The sequence below is a fragment of the Manduca sexta genome, chromosome 23 (genome assembly GCF_014839805.1).
Source record: "Manduca sexta isolate Smith_Timp_Sample1 chromosome 23, JHU_Msex_v1.0, whole genome shotgun sequence".
NCBI classification, from domain to species: Eukaryota; Metazoa; Arthropoda; class Insecta; order Lepidoptera; family Sphingidae; genus Manduca; species Manduca sexta.
Window position 1 is genome coordinate 1,423,159 of NC_051137.1, and position 16,230 is coordinate 1,439,388.

At 36.2% G+C, this 16,230-nt stretch overlaps 2 protein-coding genes across 2 annotated transcripts; one reads left to right on the plus strand and one right to left on the minus strand.

Annotated features, from left to right (window-relative positions):
* Positions 1-1,492: 1,492 nt before the first annotated feature.
* On the minus strand, positions 1,493-6,144 carry LOC115443579. The gene is made up of 6 exons (XM_030169036.2): positions 5,920-6,144; positions 5,742-5,856; positions 5,230-5,315; positions 4,233-4,365; positions 3,449-3,573; positions 1,493-3,080 (listed from the first exon to the last, which is right to left on the minus strand). The coding sequence occupies exons 1-6, from the start codon at positions 5,929-5,931 to the stop codon at positions 2,949-2,951; spliced, it is 603 nt and encodes a 200-aa protein (XP_030024896.1). The 5' UTR covers positions 5,932-6,144; the 3' UTR covers positions 1,493-2,948.
* A 784-nt stretch (positions 6,145-6,928) lies between these two features.
* On the plus strand, positions 6,929-16,179 carry LOC115443568 (phospholipase A2 group XV). The gene is made up of 6 exons (XM_030169025.2): positions 6,929-7,220; positions 8,191-8,565; positions 8,789-9,016; positions 11,348-11,519; positions 11,841-11,963; positions 12,534-16,179. Exons 1-6 carry the CDS (start codon positions 7,133-7,135, stop codon positions 12,760-12,762), a joined length of 1,215 nt encoding a protein of 404 aa, XP_030024885.2. The 5' UTR covers positions 6,929-7,132; the 3' UTR covers positions 12,763-16,179.
* Positions 16,180-16,230: the final 51 nt, after the last annotated feature.

Sequence of the window (16,230 nt, forward strand, 5' to 3'; positions counted from 1 at the left end):
CGAGATTTTTTTAAGGCTCGATATGCAAAACTGCAGCGCACTATACCCATTCAAACTGTTAATAATAAATAAAACAACAATCAGATTACAAAATCTGTATTCATTGGTAAACAAATCTATCACAATTAACTATTAAAATATATTTATTATACCTAGGAGCTGAGAGAACACTAGACTTCGCCCTGAGAGCTAACACTAGTGCAATCTCGTTACATTTGTAGCAAAACATCCATACTGCGCACAACAGCTATTGAGTATTCATTTAATCTACGATTAAAACGGTTACACTGAAATTGAGTGTACAATCGCGTACAAATATTTACTAATTAATAATAATAGTCTTTATTTATTCTTAAAAAAAATATTTTTTTCCTTTTCTGATTTACTAATTACAAAAATCATATTTTGTAATAAATTCAATTACAAAATCATTGCAGCATGCACTCATATATTTTTTTCAATAGGAGCTCACAGTGTTGTGAATTTATTGCTTACAAATTTTTACATTAAACTAAGTAATATCTTCATTAGTGTATTTTACGGAAATATTGTTACGTTTGTAGTAAACTGTGGATAACTTTGTGAGTTGTACAGATTACACTTATGATAATGTTGATAACAACCGTTTGTAAAGTTGTGCAGCTGTTTATGCCCAAAATAAATAAATATGTGTACGCGTTCATCCACCACATAACTTACGAAATATAACATTTAGGCCACGATATCTCGATACTTCGTTATCACACAATTTCCAATCACAAATTCGCCAATTGTTCTGTTATATCGAAAAATATTGTCAAACAACGAACGGACAACAAGTTCAGCTTAAAATTTTATATAATTTCCAAAATGGCAGTTACCCAATTGTTCAATACTGCGATGCTATCAAAACAGCGCACACGACATTCATACTACACATAAAATAATCAGCAATACGTATCTCGTTGTCCATGATTTTTTTTAATGTTTTTTTTTATTTTTCCTATATTCAAAATTGAGCTATTCTTTAGGTGAAAAACTGCTTATTTATAAACATCAATCGATGCGCAAGAATTTTGTTAGAATAAACCTTCATTTGGTAAACGTAACGGCTGTTTCTAAAATAATAACTTATAAAATAAATAACAGAAACGCATTTAAAAATATAATCAAATCCTTTTCCGACTTTAAAAATAAACTATTTTTCGGATTTTTTCGCGGTTTTTATATTTTAATTTTCTCCCGACGTTCCGAAAACTTTGCAGCCTTCGTGGTCACGGGAGGGACTGAGGTGTTGGTTATCCGCAAAATCAAAGTAACAATATCTACCTATTTTACAATTATACAACTTTTTAATTTTTTTGCTATTGGTTGTCCCATGTACGCAGAATGAGCTCACAATGTTACCACGAAAGCTGCAAAGTCTTCAAAACGTCGGAAGAAAACTAACATATAAAAACAGCGATAAATTCCGAAAAACAATTTAATTTTAATGTCTAACATTCGCGTAAACATAAGAAATCATTATCCTTTATCGACTTGTGTGGGCGACTGTACTCGAACTATCTATAATATTTATTGAGTGTATACTAAGTGTGCGCGTTAATATTTATTTATCCAACTATAATCACGCTATGGATATGTGAATAGACGACAGGGGCAAAGAATACGTGCATATGACGTCATGAGAAACGGATCCAAAAAAGGGTCATGAGTTAATTATATAAGTATGTCCTTTTTTCATGGAAAAAAATTTACGATCTTGCGATGATTGGCGAATAATTGTTCAAATGCACTAAGTATTCGAACAATAGCATAAGAGAAATGCACTCGCAAATGACTCAGATGATTTCTGATGACTTCATACGCACTGAAAAGTCTGACTAACTCTATTTGTGCTATATTTAGTGACTACACGCTGATTACGTAAACTGGACAATAGAGGGTCGGATTAAGTTAAAGTCTTGGGGGTCATATCTCCTATGAGCATATACTATGTTATAATAATTAATTTAGCTATATAACAATTAAGAAATATTCAACACTTTAAAACCTTTCTAAAATGTTGCCGTGTCTAACGGAAAATATCATAGGTACCTACACGAATCATTTTGAGTGTAAATCGGCTCACTAATAAACGTTGTACTGTTATACATAGCTGGAGCTGTGATAGTTATATTATCAACAATATCCAATCAGCGATATCCAACCTGCGGCCCGCCGTGCTTTCCCACTTTTGACTTTACATTAACCTCATAAGCATAAAATAATTCAAATAATTGTGAATATTTTATGGAAATATTTAATGTTAATTAAGTTTTTAAGACACTAAATATAATGAATTTACTTTGTGGCCCGAAGCCATAAGAAGACATCTTTGGGGCCCATATAACCAAAAGATTAGGTACCGTTGCTTTAGAATTATGACACGAGTACCTACAACATTTATTACTAAGCTCTCAAATAATAACTCCCATTCACAAACCGTTCAGTTTGCGTGAATGTAATAAAACTTATTGATAAGAAAGAACTCAATTATCAAACAATTGACCCCATCCGGTCCATCTGAGTACGTCCTCATTCTCAGATCAATTGAATCGTGGAATAAAAACAGTAGGTCGTTTTAATCGTCAAAGGGACCGTTCAAGTATTACATAAGTAGAATTGTAGTATTTGAGCGACATGATGACACTGATTAAAGGTCTATTTCGGAACGTGGTAGGCCTTTTTTTATTGCTGTCGAAGGCAGACGAGCTTACGGCCCACCTGATGGTAAGTGATTACCATTCCCATGGACATGGATATTTTGACGTCACAACATCAGCCTGTGAAGAGATTGCCTTCGTAGTCAAAGCAGCTCGTGATGCTAGCTATGTCACTTGAGATTTGACTGGCTTCTTGAGAGGCTGTTGCTATGTGATATTTTACCTGCAGTGACGATGCCAACGGGTGTGGTGCCAGTGTGGTAGTTACAGCGCAGTCCTCTGGTCGTAGACGATGACGGCGTCCGCGTCGAAGAACTGGCTGTGCGACTTGCTCAGCGCTATGATGGCCGCGTGCTCACTCCTCATGCGGTTCTTATATTTCTTGCTCAGGTTCACCTGCCAGAAAAAAAATGTTATAAAACATAAGAATACTAATGTACTCACACGAAGTGAGGCCAACAATCAAGTAATTTGACGATGATGATGTACCAGATGCTGAATGAGATACATTGGCGCACCTCTTGGCCAAGTCACCTCTTACCCAAGTGATTAAAACTATAAATGAAGTACATGTCAAAGCAGATGTCTTAACTAGATTGAGTTGTTAATAGTGTGGTGTTGAATAAAGAAATAAACAGAAACGTCAAATAACCGTAATGGGCGGTTGACGTAGTGCGCGATGTTTCGTGTATTTTTAGAAGTTTCTGGTATCAATGTTTAGGTAAGGCTCCTCTCCAATGCCTAGAGTAGGTCAGTGTCCGTACCTTCGCGTAGAGCTGCTGCAAGTCGTCCTCGGTGGAGAGCGGGCGGGGTTTGGGCCGCAGGAAGGCGGGCAGCGACCGCGTCTTCAGCGCGTCTATGTTCGATGCCGTTTCGATTTCATCTAACACTGCCAATAGATGGACATTTGAGTTTCAAACCCTTTAGGAGGCTAGCTTGTACACGGAAGACTATAATAAAATTGTAATAATATCAGCCCTATATTATATACTGTTCCACTGCTGAGTATGAGTTGGCCTCCACTACTATTGAGTATGAGTTGGCGAACTTCACATTCCTTCGAAATTCTTATAGAACTTCTCAGGTATGCTGGATTCCTCACGATGTTTTCCTTTACCGTAAAAGCGAATAATTCACAAGGAATATACACATCTCTTTAGAAAAGTTTTAGGATTTGGATTTTAAACCTACAATAAGCAAATCTGGAAGTCGAGTTATTTCGTCTGGGGCATTCTCCTGAAAAAAAATTCTGTATCTACGCCCATAAACCTACGAGCTAGTTTCTGAAAGTTCTCTTACTCTGTCGTGGTAATCGAGAGGGTAGTATGTCAAAAGTGGCCAATGTTTTTATTACTGTTTTGAAAGTAAATACATTGTTTTAGAAATGCATTTTCTTGTCTGATAAACTGCAGTAAGATCGACAAGATAATCTAGTTGACCGTGCAATAAAGCTGAACCGCCTTTTCTGACTTACTGCTACATCGATTACCAGGGCAGTACTGGATAAATACAAAACGCGTGAAATCAAATATGATTTGAGTAACTGACTGCTGCTGGAGGCGTACTGCACGCACTGCTCCCTGGTGTCGGGCACGCGGTTCACGTAGCAGTGCGCGGGCGCGCGGCGGCACTCCGCGTCCCCCGCGTAGCTCACCGGCCGCGCGTGGCGCTGCACTTGCACCTGCAGCCACGACCTTCATCACACACGGCTCCAGAATTGTTTAGGACAATGACAGCAGTGGCGACCATACCCGGAGAATGGTGGGCGGTGGGAGCAAATAAAAAAAGTATCGCCGATTTCAACAACAGAGTAGTTTTTTATGTTTTATTTGGTACACTATTTTATATATAATAACAATAACAAAAAATAATACGAAAAAGAAATACTGTGAAATCAACATCGAAAATAGTTGAAAAATAAAACACATTTCTATTAAAAAAAAAGCAAAAATAAAATATTATTATAAGGTTATCGCGCTATCTCTTTCTGACGCACGCTGTGTTATAGTCGGTAACAATAGGGAACCGGACTCATTTTTGTTCTTTACTATTATCAAATATTTATGTTATATAAATTATAACACAAAAGGAATTATTAAAATCCGGTAAAAAATCAATAAGTTATAAGCCTTTGAATTTCGGTGGAAGGGGTAGTTAACAAGAAACAGAAAAGAGACAAAATACCCACATGTGACGTCATCGGGCATTACAACGCGTGCGAGAGAAAGAGATGAAGCGATATCCCCACATCGCGCCCACTTGTTCACATTACAATATTTTAAATATGAATTACTCGCTCATTTTTTAACCAATTTTTATGCTGTTTTCGCAGACATGCTTCTTTTTTGAATTAAAAGCCATTACATATAGAATAATGTACAAAATCAGGCATAGTCCGGTCCCCTATTGCTACGTCACAGTTTCCTATTACTGTATTTTGCCGTAAAAGAAAAATTAATTAGATATGTACCTTTCTAGAATATTTATTTGTTGCGAATTTATATCCAGGCCATATAAATTTATTTTAAAAATAAAAAATGCTTACCTCTGCATGCTTCATGCGATAGTTTTCCTGACTCGTATACGCATGGTTCTCCTTTATTGCATATGTCTCTTTGAGATATTGCTCGTCTGTGGTTAAATTGCACAAACTTTATATCATATATTATCTGGGTACTTATAACTTAAGTAATTAATTATTTGTTATGTTTACGCGAATGATCGACATTGAAATAAAACTTAAGTAGGTACTTAATTTTTAACAATATCTCTAAATTAATGCAAAAATACGGATTATTTTTCTATTTGTACCTCCAATTTGAGTACGGGAGATCATATTGGCGTTAATTTAAACGAATAGAAAACGAACTAGATAATAATCTACTATTAATTCATAATAGGTGCTAATTTTCGACAGTCGTCCAATTTACATATTATAATTATAAGAAAAAAATTGCAAGTATGCAGTAATATTAATTGCAATACACTGCTGAATTCAGCTATTATGCTCTATGCTACTGCACAAATTATTAGACTTTATTGCTCGAATGCACTCACCGAAAGATTTCTGATGACGCGGCATTAGGCGGCAGTAGCATATGATTATCAACAAAATAACAACACCGCAAATTCCTCCAATAAGCCAAGATAACCAAACAACTATAACGCGACCCTGCAATAATGTTTAATTTTAACAAAACACTTCTATAAAAATCGATTGCGATGCAATTCTTACCTGCAGAAACATTTCAATATCTAACACATGAGCGAAAAACGCTTGTGTTTGTTCCCTTAATACGTTGTTTCCCTAACATTTTAACTAATTACAACGAAATACTACTTAAATCTATTAAAACTATGTTAAAAATACTAATCATAAATTATAGTAAAGAGCTGTCCATTTTTTATTTAACTCAAAATTCGCGCTTGCGCATTTCGTAAGGACGTTCCGAAACCTATCACAAACCTATCTCTTTGGTATGTACCAAATCAAGTAATGTATTTTATGTTAGTTTTATCACAGGCGTATAAAGAGATTTTTTAATTGTTAAGTTCTCATATAATAAGTAAATATTAAATATTTTCATCAATAAGAGTGAGTATAGATATCGCAAGCCCTAGAAATCATAAGTTTTAGGGTAATAGGTCTACAAAATAAGCGCAACCCTCTTCAGACACTCTTTTATCTTATGCTTTGGGCAATTTTTCGCCAGAAGATGATAGCGAAAACCATAGCTGAAACCCACCGTAATTTCCACATACCACCACTGCTGCATTAAAAATATCTAGACTTACACTTTGAATGCAAAAAATTGGGCGCACGCCGCTCGTGTATCTACAACTGCTATAATTAATTCAATAATTATCATCTACGAAAAATGAATGTAATGAATTTCAGGAAAACAAACCAATCATTAGCACGAAAGTCTACGAAAAAATGTTCTTATAATACATGAATGATGATATAAACGTAGGTACGTGAAGAGTTAAAAGATTTTTATCCCGGTAAATACACTAAAATAATTGTGGTAGATAAAACTTTAGAATAAGATTTTCTGCTCGTAGTTGACATTCTATAATTCGACGTGAAGTGGACGTGAAATGGAACGTTTTATTGCTGCCAGCTGTCTTGCGTAAAGCTGAGAAATGTGAATGCGTTGTGATTTCTTCAATTTGAATCATAACAAATCTGTTTACACAAACATTAGCCAGCTGATTGTTTTCACAGCGGTATAATTATTGTTATCAATTATGTTTTTCTCCCCGCCAATAGCAGTGGTGTCATCACTCATCGTATGATCGGGTGTCATTGTAGACTGTCGCGTCGAGTCTGCCTATCGATCCCTAATAAAATTACGTAAAAAAAAATACGAAATAGTTTTCGCGAGTGTTCTGTTTAGCTAGTGAGCAGCTCGTGCACAGATTAGCTCGTGCGTATTTTCGGAAATATGGGCGGTGTTAAATCACATTTTTTAGTGCTATTTATTTACGGAATCTTAGCTCAAAATATTTGGGGTCTATCGCCCGTCATACTCAGTGAGTATATTATAATTGATAGATCATTTATTTGATTTGCAGCTGAGTAATAATTTTTCCTAGTGCAAGTCGTAAATAATTGCCAAAGAATGTGAGTATTGGAACTATTTTAACGATTTTATATTATTGAATGAGGAAAATTTGGATAAAATGATGAGTAAAAATTTTATTTTTACTGAGTTATCCTATGGCATACTTATAAACATTATGTAGCCAATTTTTTTTTTTACTAAAGGATCTCTATAAATGCTCAAATGGTAGACAGATTATTTTAAATAAAGTTTGAGTCATAGATAGTTTAATTTATTAGATTAATCAATGAAAACTTTTTTAGGTGCATGGTCTAAGAAATATTTAAAAAAAAATGTCTCATACCTATTGCTTAAGATTTTTTTATAGCTTGTAATTTTAAAATATTATCACACCTAACTTTGTTTTATGCATAATTGTATACACAGAAATTTCTCAAAAATGACTCTCAAAATCTTAATTTATTGGGTAGTTCTTTCATACATCAAGATTTGTATATATAAGCAAAGCATTTTCTATTTATGATGGCAAACTGGTTTGTATGATTCATTGTGTTATGAAGGATACACCAATGCAATACTGCTGTGAAGTTATACTTGATTTATGTGCTATGAAACTTGGCCTTTTTATATTAGTACCTGTTTCACAATATTTAAGGGACTGTTATCCACTAGTGTATTAGATATTGTGTCAAATGAGAATTATATAAGATGACTATTTGAGAATCAATGATGAAATGGTGAGGCTATTTTAAAAAGAAGTGAGCATAGTTAAAAATATTACTTATATTGTACAAGAAGTCTTAAAGCACAGTATTCACTGAGAAGTGTTGACAACACTTAAGTTCATAACAAGTACTTAAATACATAGATATGTGCTAAAGTTCTTACAAGATTATACACACGCAAACAAAGCTACATTATAATTTAATATTCAACAGTTCCCGGCGATGGAGGAAGCCAACTCGAAGCGAGGCTTAACAAAACCTCCGTAGTACACTACATATGCGCAAAAACATCTCCAAACTACTTCAACATCTGGCTGAATCTGGAGCTTCTTGTGCCTTTCGTGATAGATTGTTGGGTGGATAATCTAAGGCTAGAATATGACAATGTTACGAGAACAACTAGCAACCCCGCAGGAGTTGATATACGGATACCAGGGTGGGGGAACCCTGAGCCAGTGGAGTGGTTGGACCCCTCTCATGACTCTACTGGAGCATATTTTAATAGCATAGCAGATTCTCTAGTGAAGATTGGATATAAAAGGAATGTGTCTATTGTTGGTGCTCCGTATGATTTCAGAAAAGCACCTAGTAAGTATTTTTTTTTGTATATCCTGCACATTATTGCACAAGTTACTGTAATATTTGATACAAATTTTATTTGTAAGAATTATTTAAAGGCAATATTAAGGCATAATTTCGTCTTGCTACTGTATGTTATAAAAAATTAAAAATCATACAAATTTCATGCGAAATATTTCCTTAAAAAATCAAGCACCGCTGACTTTCAAAGTAACAACTTAAACCATTACAGATGAAAACAAAGAATTCTTTGTGAAATTAAAGACTCTAATCGAAGACACATATACCAAGAACAACAAGTCGTCGGTAACTCTGCTGGTGCACAGCATGGGCGGACTGATGGCGATGCACTTCCTCAAGCTGCAGAAGCAGTCGTGGAAGGATCAGTATGTCAAGCGGATCATATCCCTCTCCACCCCTTGGGCAGGGTCGATGAAAGCTGTCAAAGTCTTTGCTATTGGTAAGTAAGTGTGAAAAGTCATTGCAGAAATTATTCACGTGATTTTTGTAGTTTTTTTTATAGCATTGCAAAGTGACCCCACTCCACGTGATGGTAAGTGGAGTGGGGTCCAATAGCATATCAACTGACGAGGGATGATTAACCGTCGGCAGTCGACATAATTATGCCGGCCTGTTGGCACCGGATACAGACAGGCTGATTCCGGAACGCAATACATTTGCGTGGGCCACTATGAACGCAAAGTGCCACGAGGCCCGAAGGTCGACAGACTAAGCGTAAACAAACCATTTACATTCACATAATCGTATTCAAACCTGTTTCGTAACTTTATATTGTAAACATGGCGATGATGTACATGCAAATTTCTTATAATGCGCAGGTACTGAATGACACAGCGTAAAATTTATTAATTCTAAGTAAGGTCAGGGGGCCCTATCCCGTCTACGGGGGCATATCCGCCTTTTTACAATAACGGGCATTCTGTTTGAAGGACAGCTTTGATAGCAACATAGTTATAAAGATCAAAGAATTCCCTACTCACCTAATAGCTATTTTACAATAAAAGCGCTCGTAAATTAAAAAAGACGGATATTCCCTTGTAGACGGAATAGGGCATTAAATTATTTTTTGAAGTGTCTAAAATTAATCTTAAAGTGATCAAATAACTCTAGAAATTTTATAAAAAAAAATATTCAATCATTAAGTGCCTTTAAAATACATTTTAAATTTTGCCGCGTAAATAAACGAAAACGCTATATTTATACCCTATTGGGCCCCCTGTATTTTGTTTCTGTATGTGCACGGGCTATAGTCTTACTACTATATTCGTTCTACCAAACAATATGTATAATTAATAGTTCAAGACATACAAAAAAACGGTTAAGAGAAAAATAGTATTAATATTTCCTGTCATGACAAACAAAACAGATGAGAGAGAAATTCGATTTCTTAAAGACCATACTCATATTATAATAAATTGTAAAACAATTTTACCTACATTCTGTAAAGCAAATAATGCGGTGGTAAGCAGATATCGATTAAAATATATTAACAACAGCAATATATTTTGTTATGCGTACCTATTTTTTTTTTCACTTATAGAAAGCTACATTACTCCCAAATGTTATACGCTCCTTGAGTCCTTGCATTCCAGAAAATCTTTTTCGCGGGCCGCAGGCAAAAGGTCTTTAAAATAAGCAGGTCAATGACCCGTGTTTCGTCATCGACATGATATGAGGCCAGATTATTTCTGATTACTACGTGTTTACATGATTCTATTTCCGCCGCCAAGCAGCAGTGTGTAGTCACTGTTTTGTTCCAGTTTGCAGGACATTATAGCCAGGCTAGCAAGCCTTCTCTAAAGCGTTAACGAAGGCTACTGCTAGGTTTGAGTTAGTATGCCGGCATGCATACCAGACCGGTAACCCGGCACAAAAGTTTAAGGCTACATATCTTACTTCATATCCAATGAATCTAGTTTACGAGCGAAGTTTAATACAGTACTTATCAATACGTGTGGATCTCGGATGGTATCAGTATCCTATTAGCAGATGCCTCCCGGTGTTAACAACGGGGAAACATAGGCTTCCCATGTGTTGACGAACTTGTGGACCCCTGCACCCCAATGTAGGATCTCAGGGCTATGAACATGGGGAAGCTTAAACCTAAAAAAAATGAGTGGAATGGTTCCTTTTTATAGAAAATGTGGCGTCTACCCTCAAGCGAGCTACATGCTTGTCGAGTATTCTCCAGCTTCGAGCCAATCTTTTCAAGTTCAGTTTACTATTTACCACTATTATCTCGACGATGGGCATACGTCATTGTGTTATCGGTTCACAACATGTCATCAGGAAGCGATCGACTTGACCCGAGCGATAGTAATGTCATTGTTGCAAAACATTACGTACGAAATACATGTCCTTGGGGGTACACGTTGTACGTCGTGGCTAGTACACGCCTTCAATGTGATAATGACCTAAATCGAGGTGTCAGAGGTCACGGGTCCCGGCTTGACGGAGTTAGTGACAAGTTGGATTAATTTAGTACATAAGGATGGAGCAACTCAGTGGGGCTTTTTCGCCGACATGTTCGTACTATTGTCGTTATGCTAACCACTCAAGTCCTCCATCATCTTATACGGAGTGCGTGCTGATTCAAGTATCGATAAGATGTTATATAGCACTTCTAGAATAAGGCGTAAATGCAGAAAAATGTTTCTTAAGCATAGCTAACATTAACAAAAGTGATAGTTTCTCAAAAGTTTTTTTGTAATATAGATGTTTTATGTAACTCTAATTCTGTAAGTGTGATATAAGATGATCTGTGTACCAGGCGACGACCTCGGCTCCCTGATGCTGCGCGAGAGCATCATGCGCACGCAGCAGATCACGTGTCCATCGCTCGCGTGGCTGTTACCCTCGCCACTGTTCTGGAAGCCGTCAGAAGTGCTCGTGCAGACGGACAAGTACAACTACACCGTTAAGGACTTCCAGAAGTTGTTCACGTGAGTATATAGGATTTACGGTTTATACTTGAAGTGTCAGGCAGGTGGTGGTCGAAACGAAAAGCAATCTATTATGTAATATGCTTGAAAAAATATGATGTAGTCCACATGGGAGTGGGATAAGGTAGGTGGAAGAGTTGAAGGCAGGTGGCTGATGGTTGACGTTTCGCTCTAGAATATAAACATTGACACTAATTGCTTTGATGGATATAAAGCCGTTTAGTCGACATTTTCTTTGGCTTTCATCTCACCGAACAAGACACTTTGCCGGATTCAAATAAAAAAGTACTTGAAGATTTAAATATAAGGTGTATATTCCAGTGACATGGAGCTGCCGACCGCGTGGGAGATGAAGAAGGACACGGAGCAGTACATGAACGATTTCAGCGCGCCCGGCGTCGACGTGCACTGCATCTACGGATACAACATATCCACCGTAGAGAGGTAACTGCTCCTATATTATAATGTCGGCCCTGTATTTTGTACTGTTCCCCTGCTGGGCACAGGTTTGCTGGACAGACCAGACAGGCACGCTGTCCCAGTACGAGTTGGTTGACTTCACACACCCTTGAAATTTCTATAGAGAACTTCTCATGTAGGTATGCAGGTTTCCTCACGATGTGTTCCTTTACCGTTAAAGCTCTTTTCAGTTTTATACATTGTTTAAATGCACGCTGGTACATCAATATGGTTACTATACACTCGGTGGTAATTTCAGGAGATGGAGTATACAATCTGGGTAAAACTTTTGTCTTAGATGTATACGGATTGAAAGTGTTTTTTTTTATGTGTATGATGGTTTGTAGTTGGCTGCAAATTTGATCTTGGTATTATGTAATGCAATAAGTAAGATTTTAGAAGTAAACAAGTTGTGTCAGATCATGTCTCAGGATGGCGAGCTCAGTGGAAGACCAAACAATACTTTGTAATTCAAGGTGTGGGATGATGTTTCTACTGTTTATGCGGGGCCTTATCGCTTACCATTAGAAACAAAAATTGTTCTATCCCGTCCAGACTGGTGTACAAGCCCGGGACGTGGCTGGACGGGTACCCGACGCTGGCGACGGGCGACGGCGACGGCACCGTCAACCTGCGCTCGCTGAGTGCGTGCGAGCGCTGGCGCAAGCGGCGTCTCCGCGGCCCGCACGCGCTCAAGTCACTGCCGCTGCCCGGCGCAGAGCATCTCAAGATCCTGCACGACCCGCGCGTCATCGACTACATACAGCTCGTCATGAACGACTAGAGACCGCCGGTCCACTAGCACAGCTCGGCATGGAGAATTGATGCTCTATGGACTGCGTGGATTCGAAGTAAGGAATTAACTTTATTTCTAAGCGGTATTCATTTCGAAAGAATTTCAATAAGGAATCGATTAGTTAGTTCTCTGTTATCATTATGTATTTCAGGTTGATTGAAGATACAAATTAAAGAAAGAGACTGAGTGGAGCTCTCTATAACTATTCAAATGTTGAAATCGCAGCACACTATTTCCTAACCTATAAATACATACCCACCTTTTCAACCATTTCTGAAATTACTATTCCCATTATAAATATTGTCTCACTTGAGTGCTATTAAGTACTTTTATTCTTTTAACGGGTTTTTTAAGTGTACGTTATTAGGTATTAAAATATGTGTATTTTATTTTTATACGAACAGGGCGTTGTGATCCCGCTACACTTGATGGTAGGGAGGCGAATCTATTCCATTCATCGTCCATTAATTATTGGGTCAAATATTGTCGACTGACGAGAGGTTATTACCTCTTGCCAGTGGATACAATTGTGCCGGCTTGATTGATCTAGATAACAACCATAGTTATGTGAAAAACTCTTGTTAAAGTTTTAAATAAATATATTAATGAACCAAGGGAGCTAGTAAGTTTTAAATTCTATACAGATGGTCTGGGCAACTTGTAAATTTAAGAACTCCGGATATTCTATAAGAATATTTGAGTCTTCAGGGGAAAGCCTCGACCACGCTCAGGGAAGCTAAAATGTATTATTTATATTAGTAACTTAAGTTTCGTTTTAATAGATAATTTGTAAATATTTTCATGGATATTAGATAGATTAACTTGGGATCTTCGGTTATAAACCTAGAGTATACTTAGAACACGTTTAAGAAACAGGAATTCATTCCGCTTTGCCTACATCCGATAAGTCGCGTTCTGTAAACGAATGCGTCCATATTAAAAAAAAATACACGAAATGCGTGCTTAATTAGCCAAAAGCATGGTGTACATTAGTGCTTTTAAAAAAAAAACGAAATGCGGATTAATTTTTGTTATTTGAATGTGGTCTAAATAAAAATGAACGCTATTGATAGTATCATAAAGTACTTTTTTAATAATCATCTTCGAATAAACATAATTTTCATCTGGATAAGTAAATATTATGGTTCTATGTATGAGTGCGTGAGTTAAATGATTTGAATACGTAAGTAACCTAGTTATTACCAACGTGATGTTTTAGCGTCTTTTGTTTATTTTATAAGTAGTTAACTAGTTATAAAGATTATAAATATTGAGGGAAAATTAATAAAACATATATTTTATAAATATGTTTAACTCTATTGCAATAGTTTAAAGATTTTGTTTTTATTGTAAGCTGTATTGTTTCTGTAACTACTGTGTTTGTTAACTCATTTCTAAAGTTATGCTAGTACTTTCATCTGTGAATGTAAAGCGAGGTACTAAAGCTGAGATTGATTAGCTGGAAAGCCAAGTATTTTTTACATTCTACATAATCACGGCACGCTAACTACTACAAATGTTAAAGCTTGCAGGACTTTGACACGTCGTTGTGTATAGAATTGAATTATTGCAGCTAGTGTAAACACATCTGGATGCGCTTGCGCAATATAGTACTTCAAGATTTGTTAGTCTAACTTAGTATAATATAAATGTTCATTGCATTTCTTTTCTTGTATTTATCTTATCTTGCATTTCAAATTTATTTTTCGCATTTTCTATCAATTTTATGCGTGGATTCTTCACACAGTTAATAATTCACATTCTTGGCTGCTATTACAGTAAGAAAACATTAATTATTATCGATAGTTACAATATTTGTTTTATTTGTTATTGAATTAAGTGTAATCATGAGGGTGTTACAATAATTCCATGTGGAATATAAATATAAATTACAGGGGAAATTTTGTTATTAACTGCCTCCGTGGCGTAATTGTATTGCGAGCGCGGTTCCACACCGCTCTGAGGTACTGGATTCGAATACCAGGTCGGGCAAATGGCTTTTTCTGCTTACTATCCATTCGAAGTCTGGAATCTGTGCCCTATATAGTAATAGGCTAGACTATAACATCACGGGATGGAACACAGGCGAAGAGTGGATGCCCTGGTTGCACCTCTGCCTACCCCAGTGGGGATAATGGCGTGATGTGTGTGAAATGATATTTCTATCAACTTTTGTCCATATTCTTGCCGAACACAAATCCAAAGTAACAATCTGTCTATAAAATAAACATCAATTTGGGTCTCTGTTGAAAACAATTGAAAGTAAGAAAGTTGGTTACACTTGGACAAATAATATTGTAACAGATCCATGACATTATTGCGGACAAGTACAAAATTGTGCTCTCTTTTATTGATATTGGATTTAAATTTAAATGAAATTTGCTTGTAGTATATGCACTGTTAAAATCTCGTTAGAAGTTGGTTTTTATGATACCTTAATAAATAGGTATAAACTTATGCAAACCCTATATTTTAGTTAAATTGATACAACAAGAAAATATATCCTGTATATACATAGAGAATAACCAAATGTTTTGTGTGATGTGGAATAAAAATCTTTTGAAAATATGTATAAATCTAATGCTTTTAACTTTTGCTTTTAATGTCAAAGTGAATATTTATTGTGGTGTTAATTTGGTGGTAGTCTTTAAATATTTTTAAGTAATGTGAATACAAGTTGTATTTTATGACTATGTGATCATGTAAACATTTTTCGTTTCGTATACCTACTTAATTTACAATAATATAACAACTATGTATATTTATAATTCAATGGGCCATACGAAATATATATCGCAAAATCTTAAGCGGTATAAGGCGACAAGCGCTGTTCCATGCAGTACTTCGTAATTATATTGTTTGGCACATGAAGATATTGTTTACTGAGCCTAACATCAGGGGCTTTATTCTCAATACCATAGGTTATTTTGACAATGCGTAACAAGCACGTAACGCACCGCGTCAGGTTTAAGACAATAGAAATTGGCATACAGAGTACCATTCCACGCAAATTTCAACAAGATAAGGTAACACGGTTGTGTTACGAGGTTACTTTGTCAGTGGCGTCCTAAACTGAAGCTAGGCTCCAGAAGCTAGAAAAAAATGACGAGGCTACGAGCGGAACAAAAAAAATTCCACAGTTTGTAATAATAGGTCCTCTAAGTCCTCAGTAAGCGCGAGGCCCTGGCATTTGCTCGGTTCGCTACTGCCGCTTCTCCAAAGAGAATAAGGCCCCTGACAAGCGACTTCATACATAGGTGTTTAGATGTTAATTAAAATTCAACTTGTATGTGTAATCTCAGTAAGTAGTAAGTGACGAAGCTAAGCTGTAAGACTGTGATAATTACCTCGACATGCGAACATCTATGTTTACTTCCTTAAATGAATAAAAATATCTATTTCAAAGTCTGTTTTTCTTTAAAGATCCTTTTAAACGCCAAGAATTTTGTGGACTTA

Excerpts from the sequence above, each read along its gene's own strand:
- LOC115443579 (XM_030169036.2), bottom strand. Across the intron at positions 4,366-5,229 it reads ATCGCATGAAGCATGCAGAG|GTGCAAGTGCAGCGCCACGC; the intron begins GTAAGCATTTTT and ends TCGTGGCTGCAG. Across the intron at positions 3,574-4,232 it reads GCAGTACGCCTCCAGCAGCA|TGTTAGATGAAATCGAAACG; the intron begins GTCAGTTACTCA and ends ATCTATTGGCAG.
- LOC115443568 (XM_030169025.2), top strand. The coding sequence starts at position 7,133 with ATGGGCGGTGTTAAATCACATTTTTTAGTGCTATTTATTTACGGAATC. Across the intron at positions 7,221-8,190 it reads TCTATCGCCCGTCATACTCA|TTCCCGGCGATGGAGGAAGC; the intron begins GTGAGTATATTA and ends AATATTCAACAG. Across the intron at positions 8,566-8,788 it reads TGATTTCAGAAAAGCACCTA|ATGAAAACAAAGAATTCTTT; the intron begins GTAAGTATTTTT and ends AAACCATTACAG.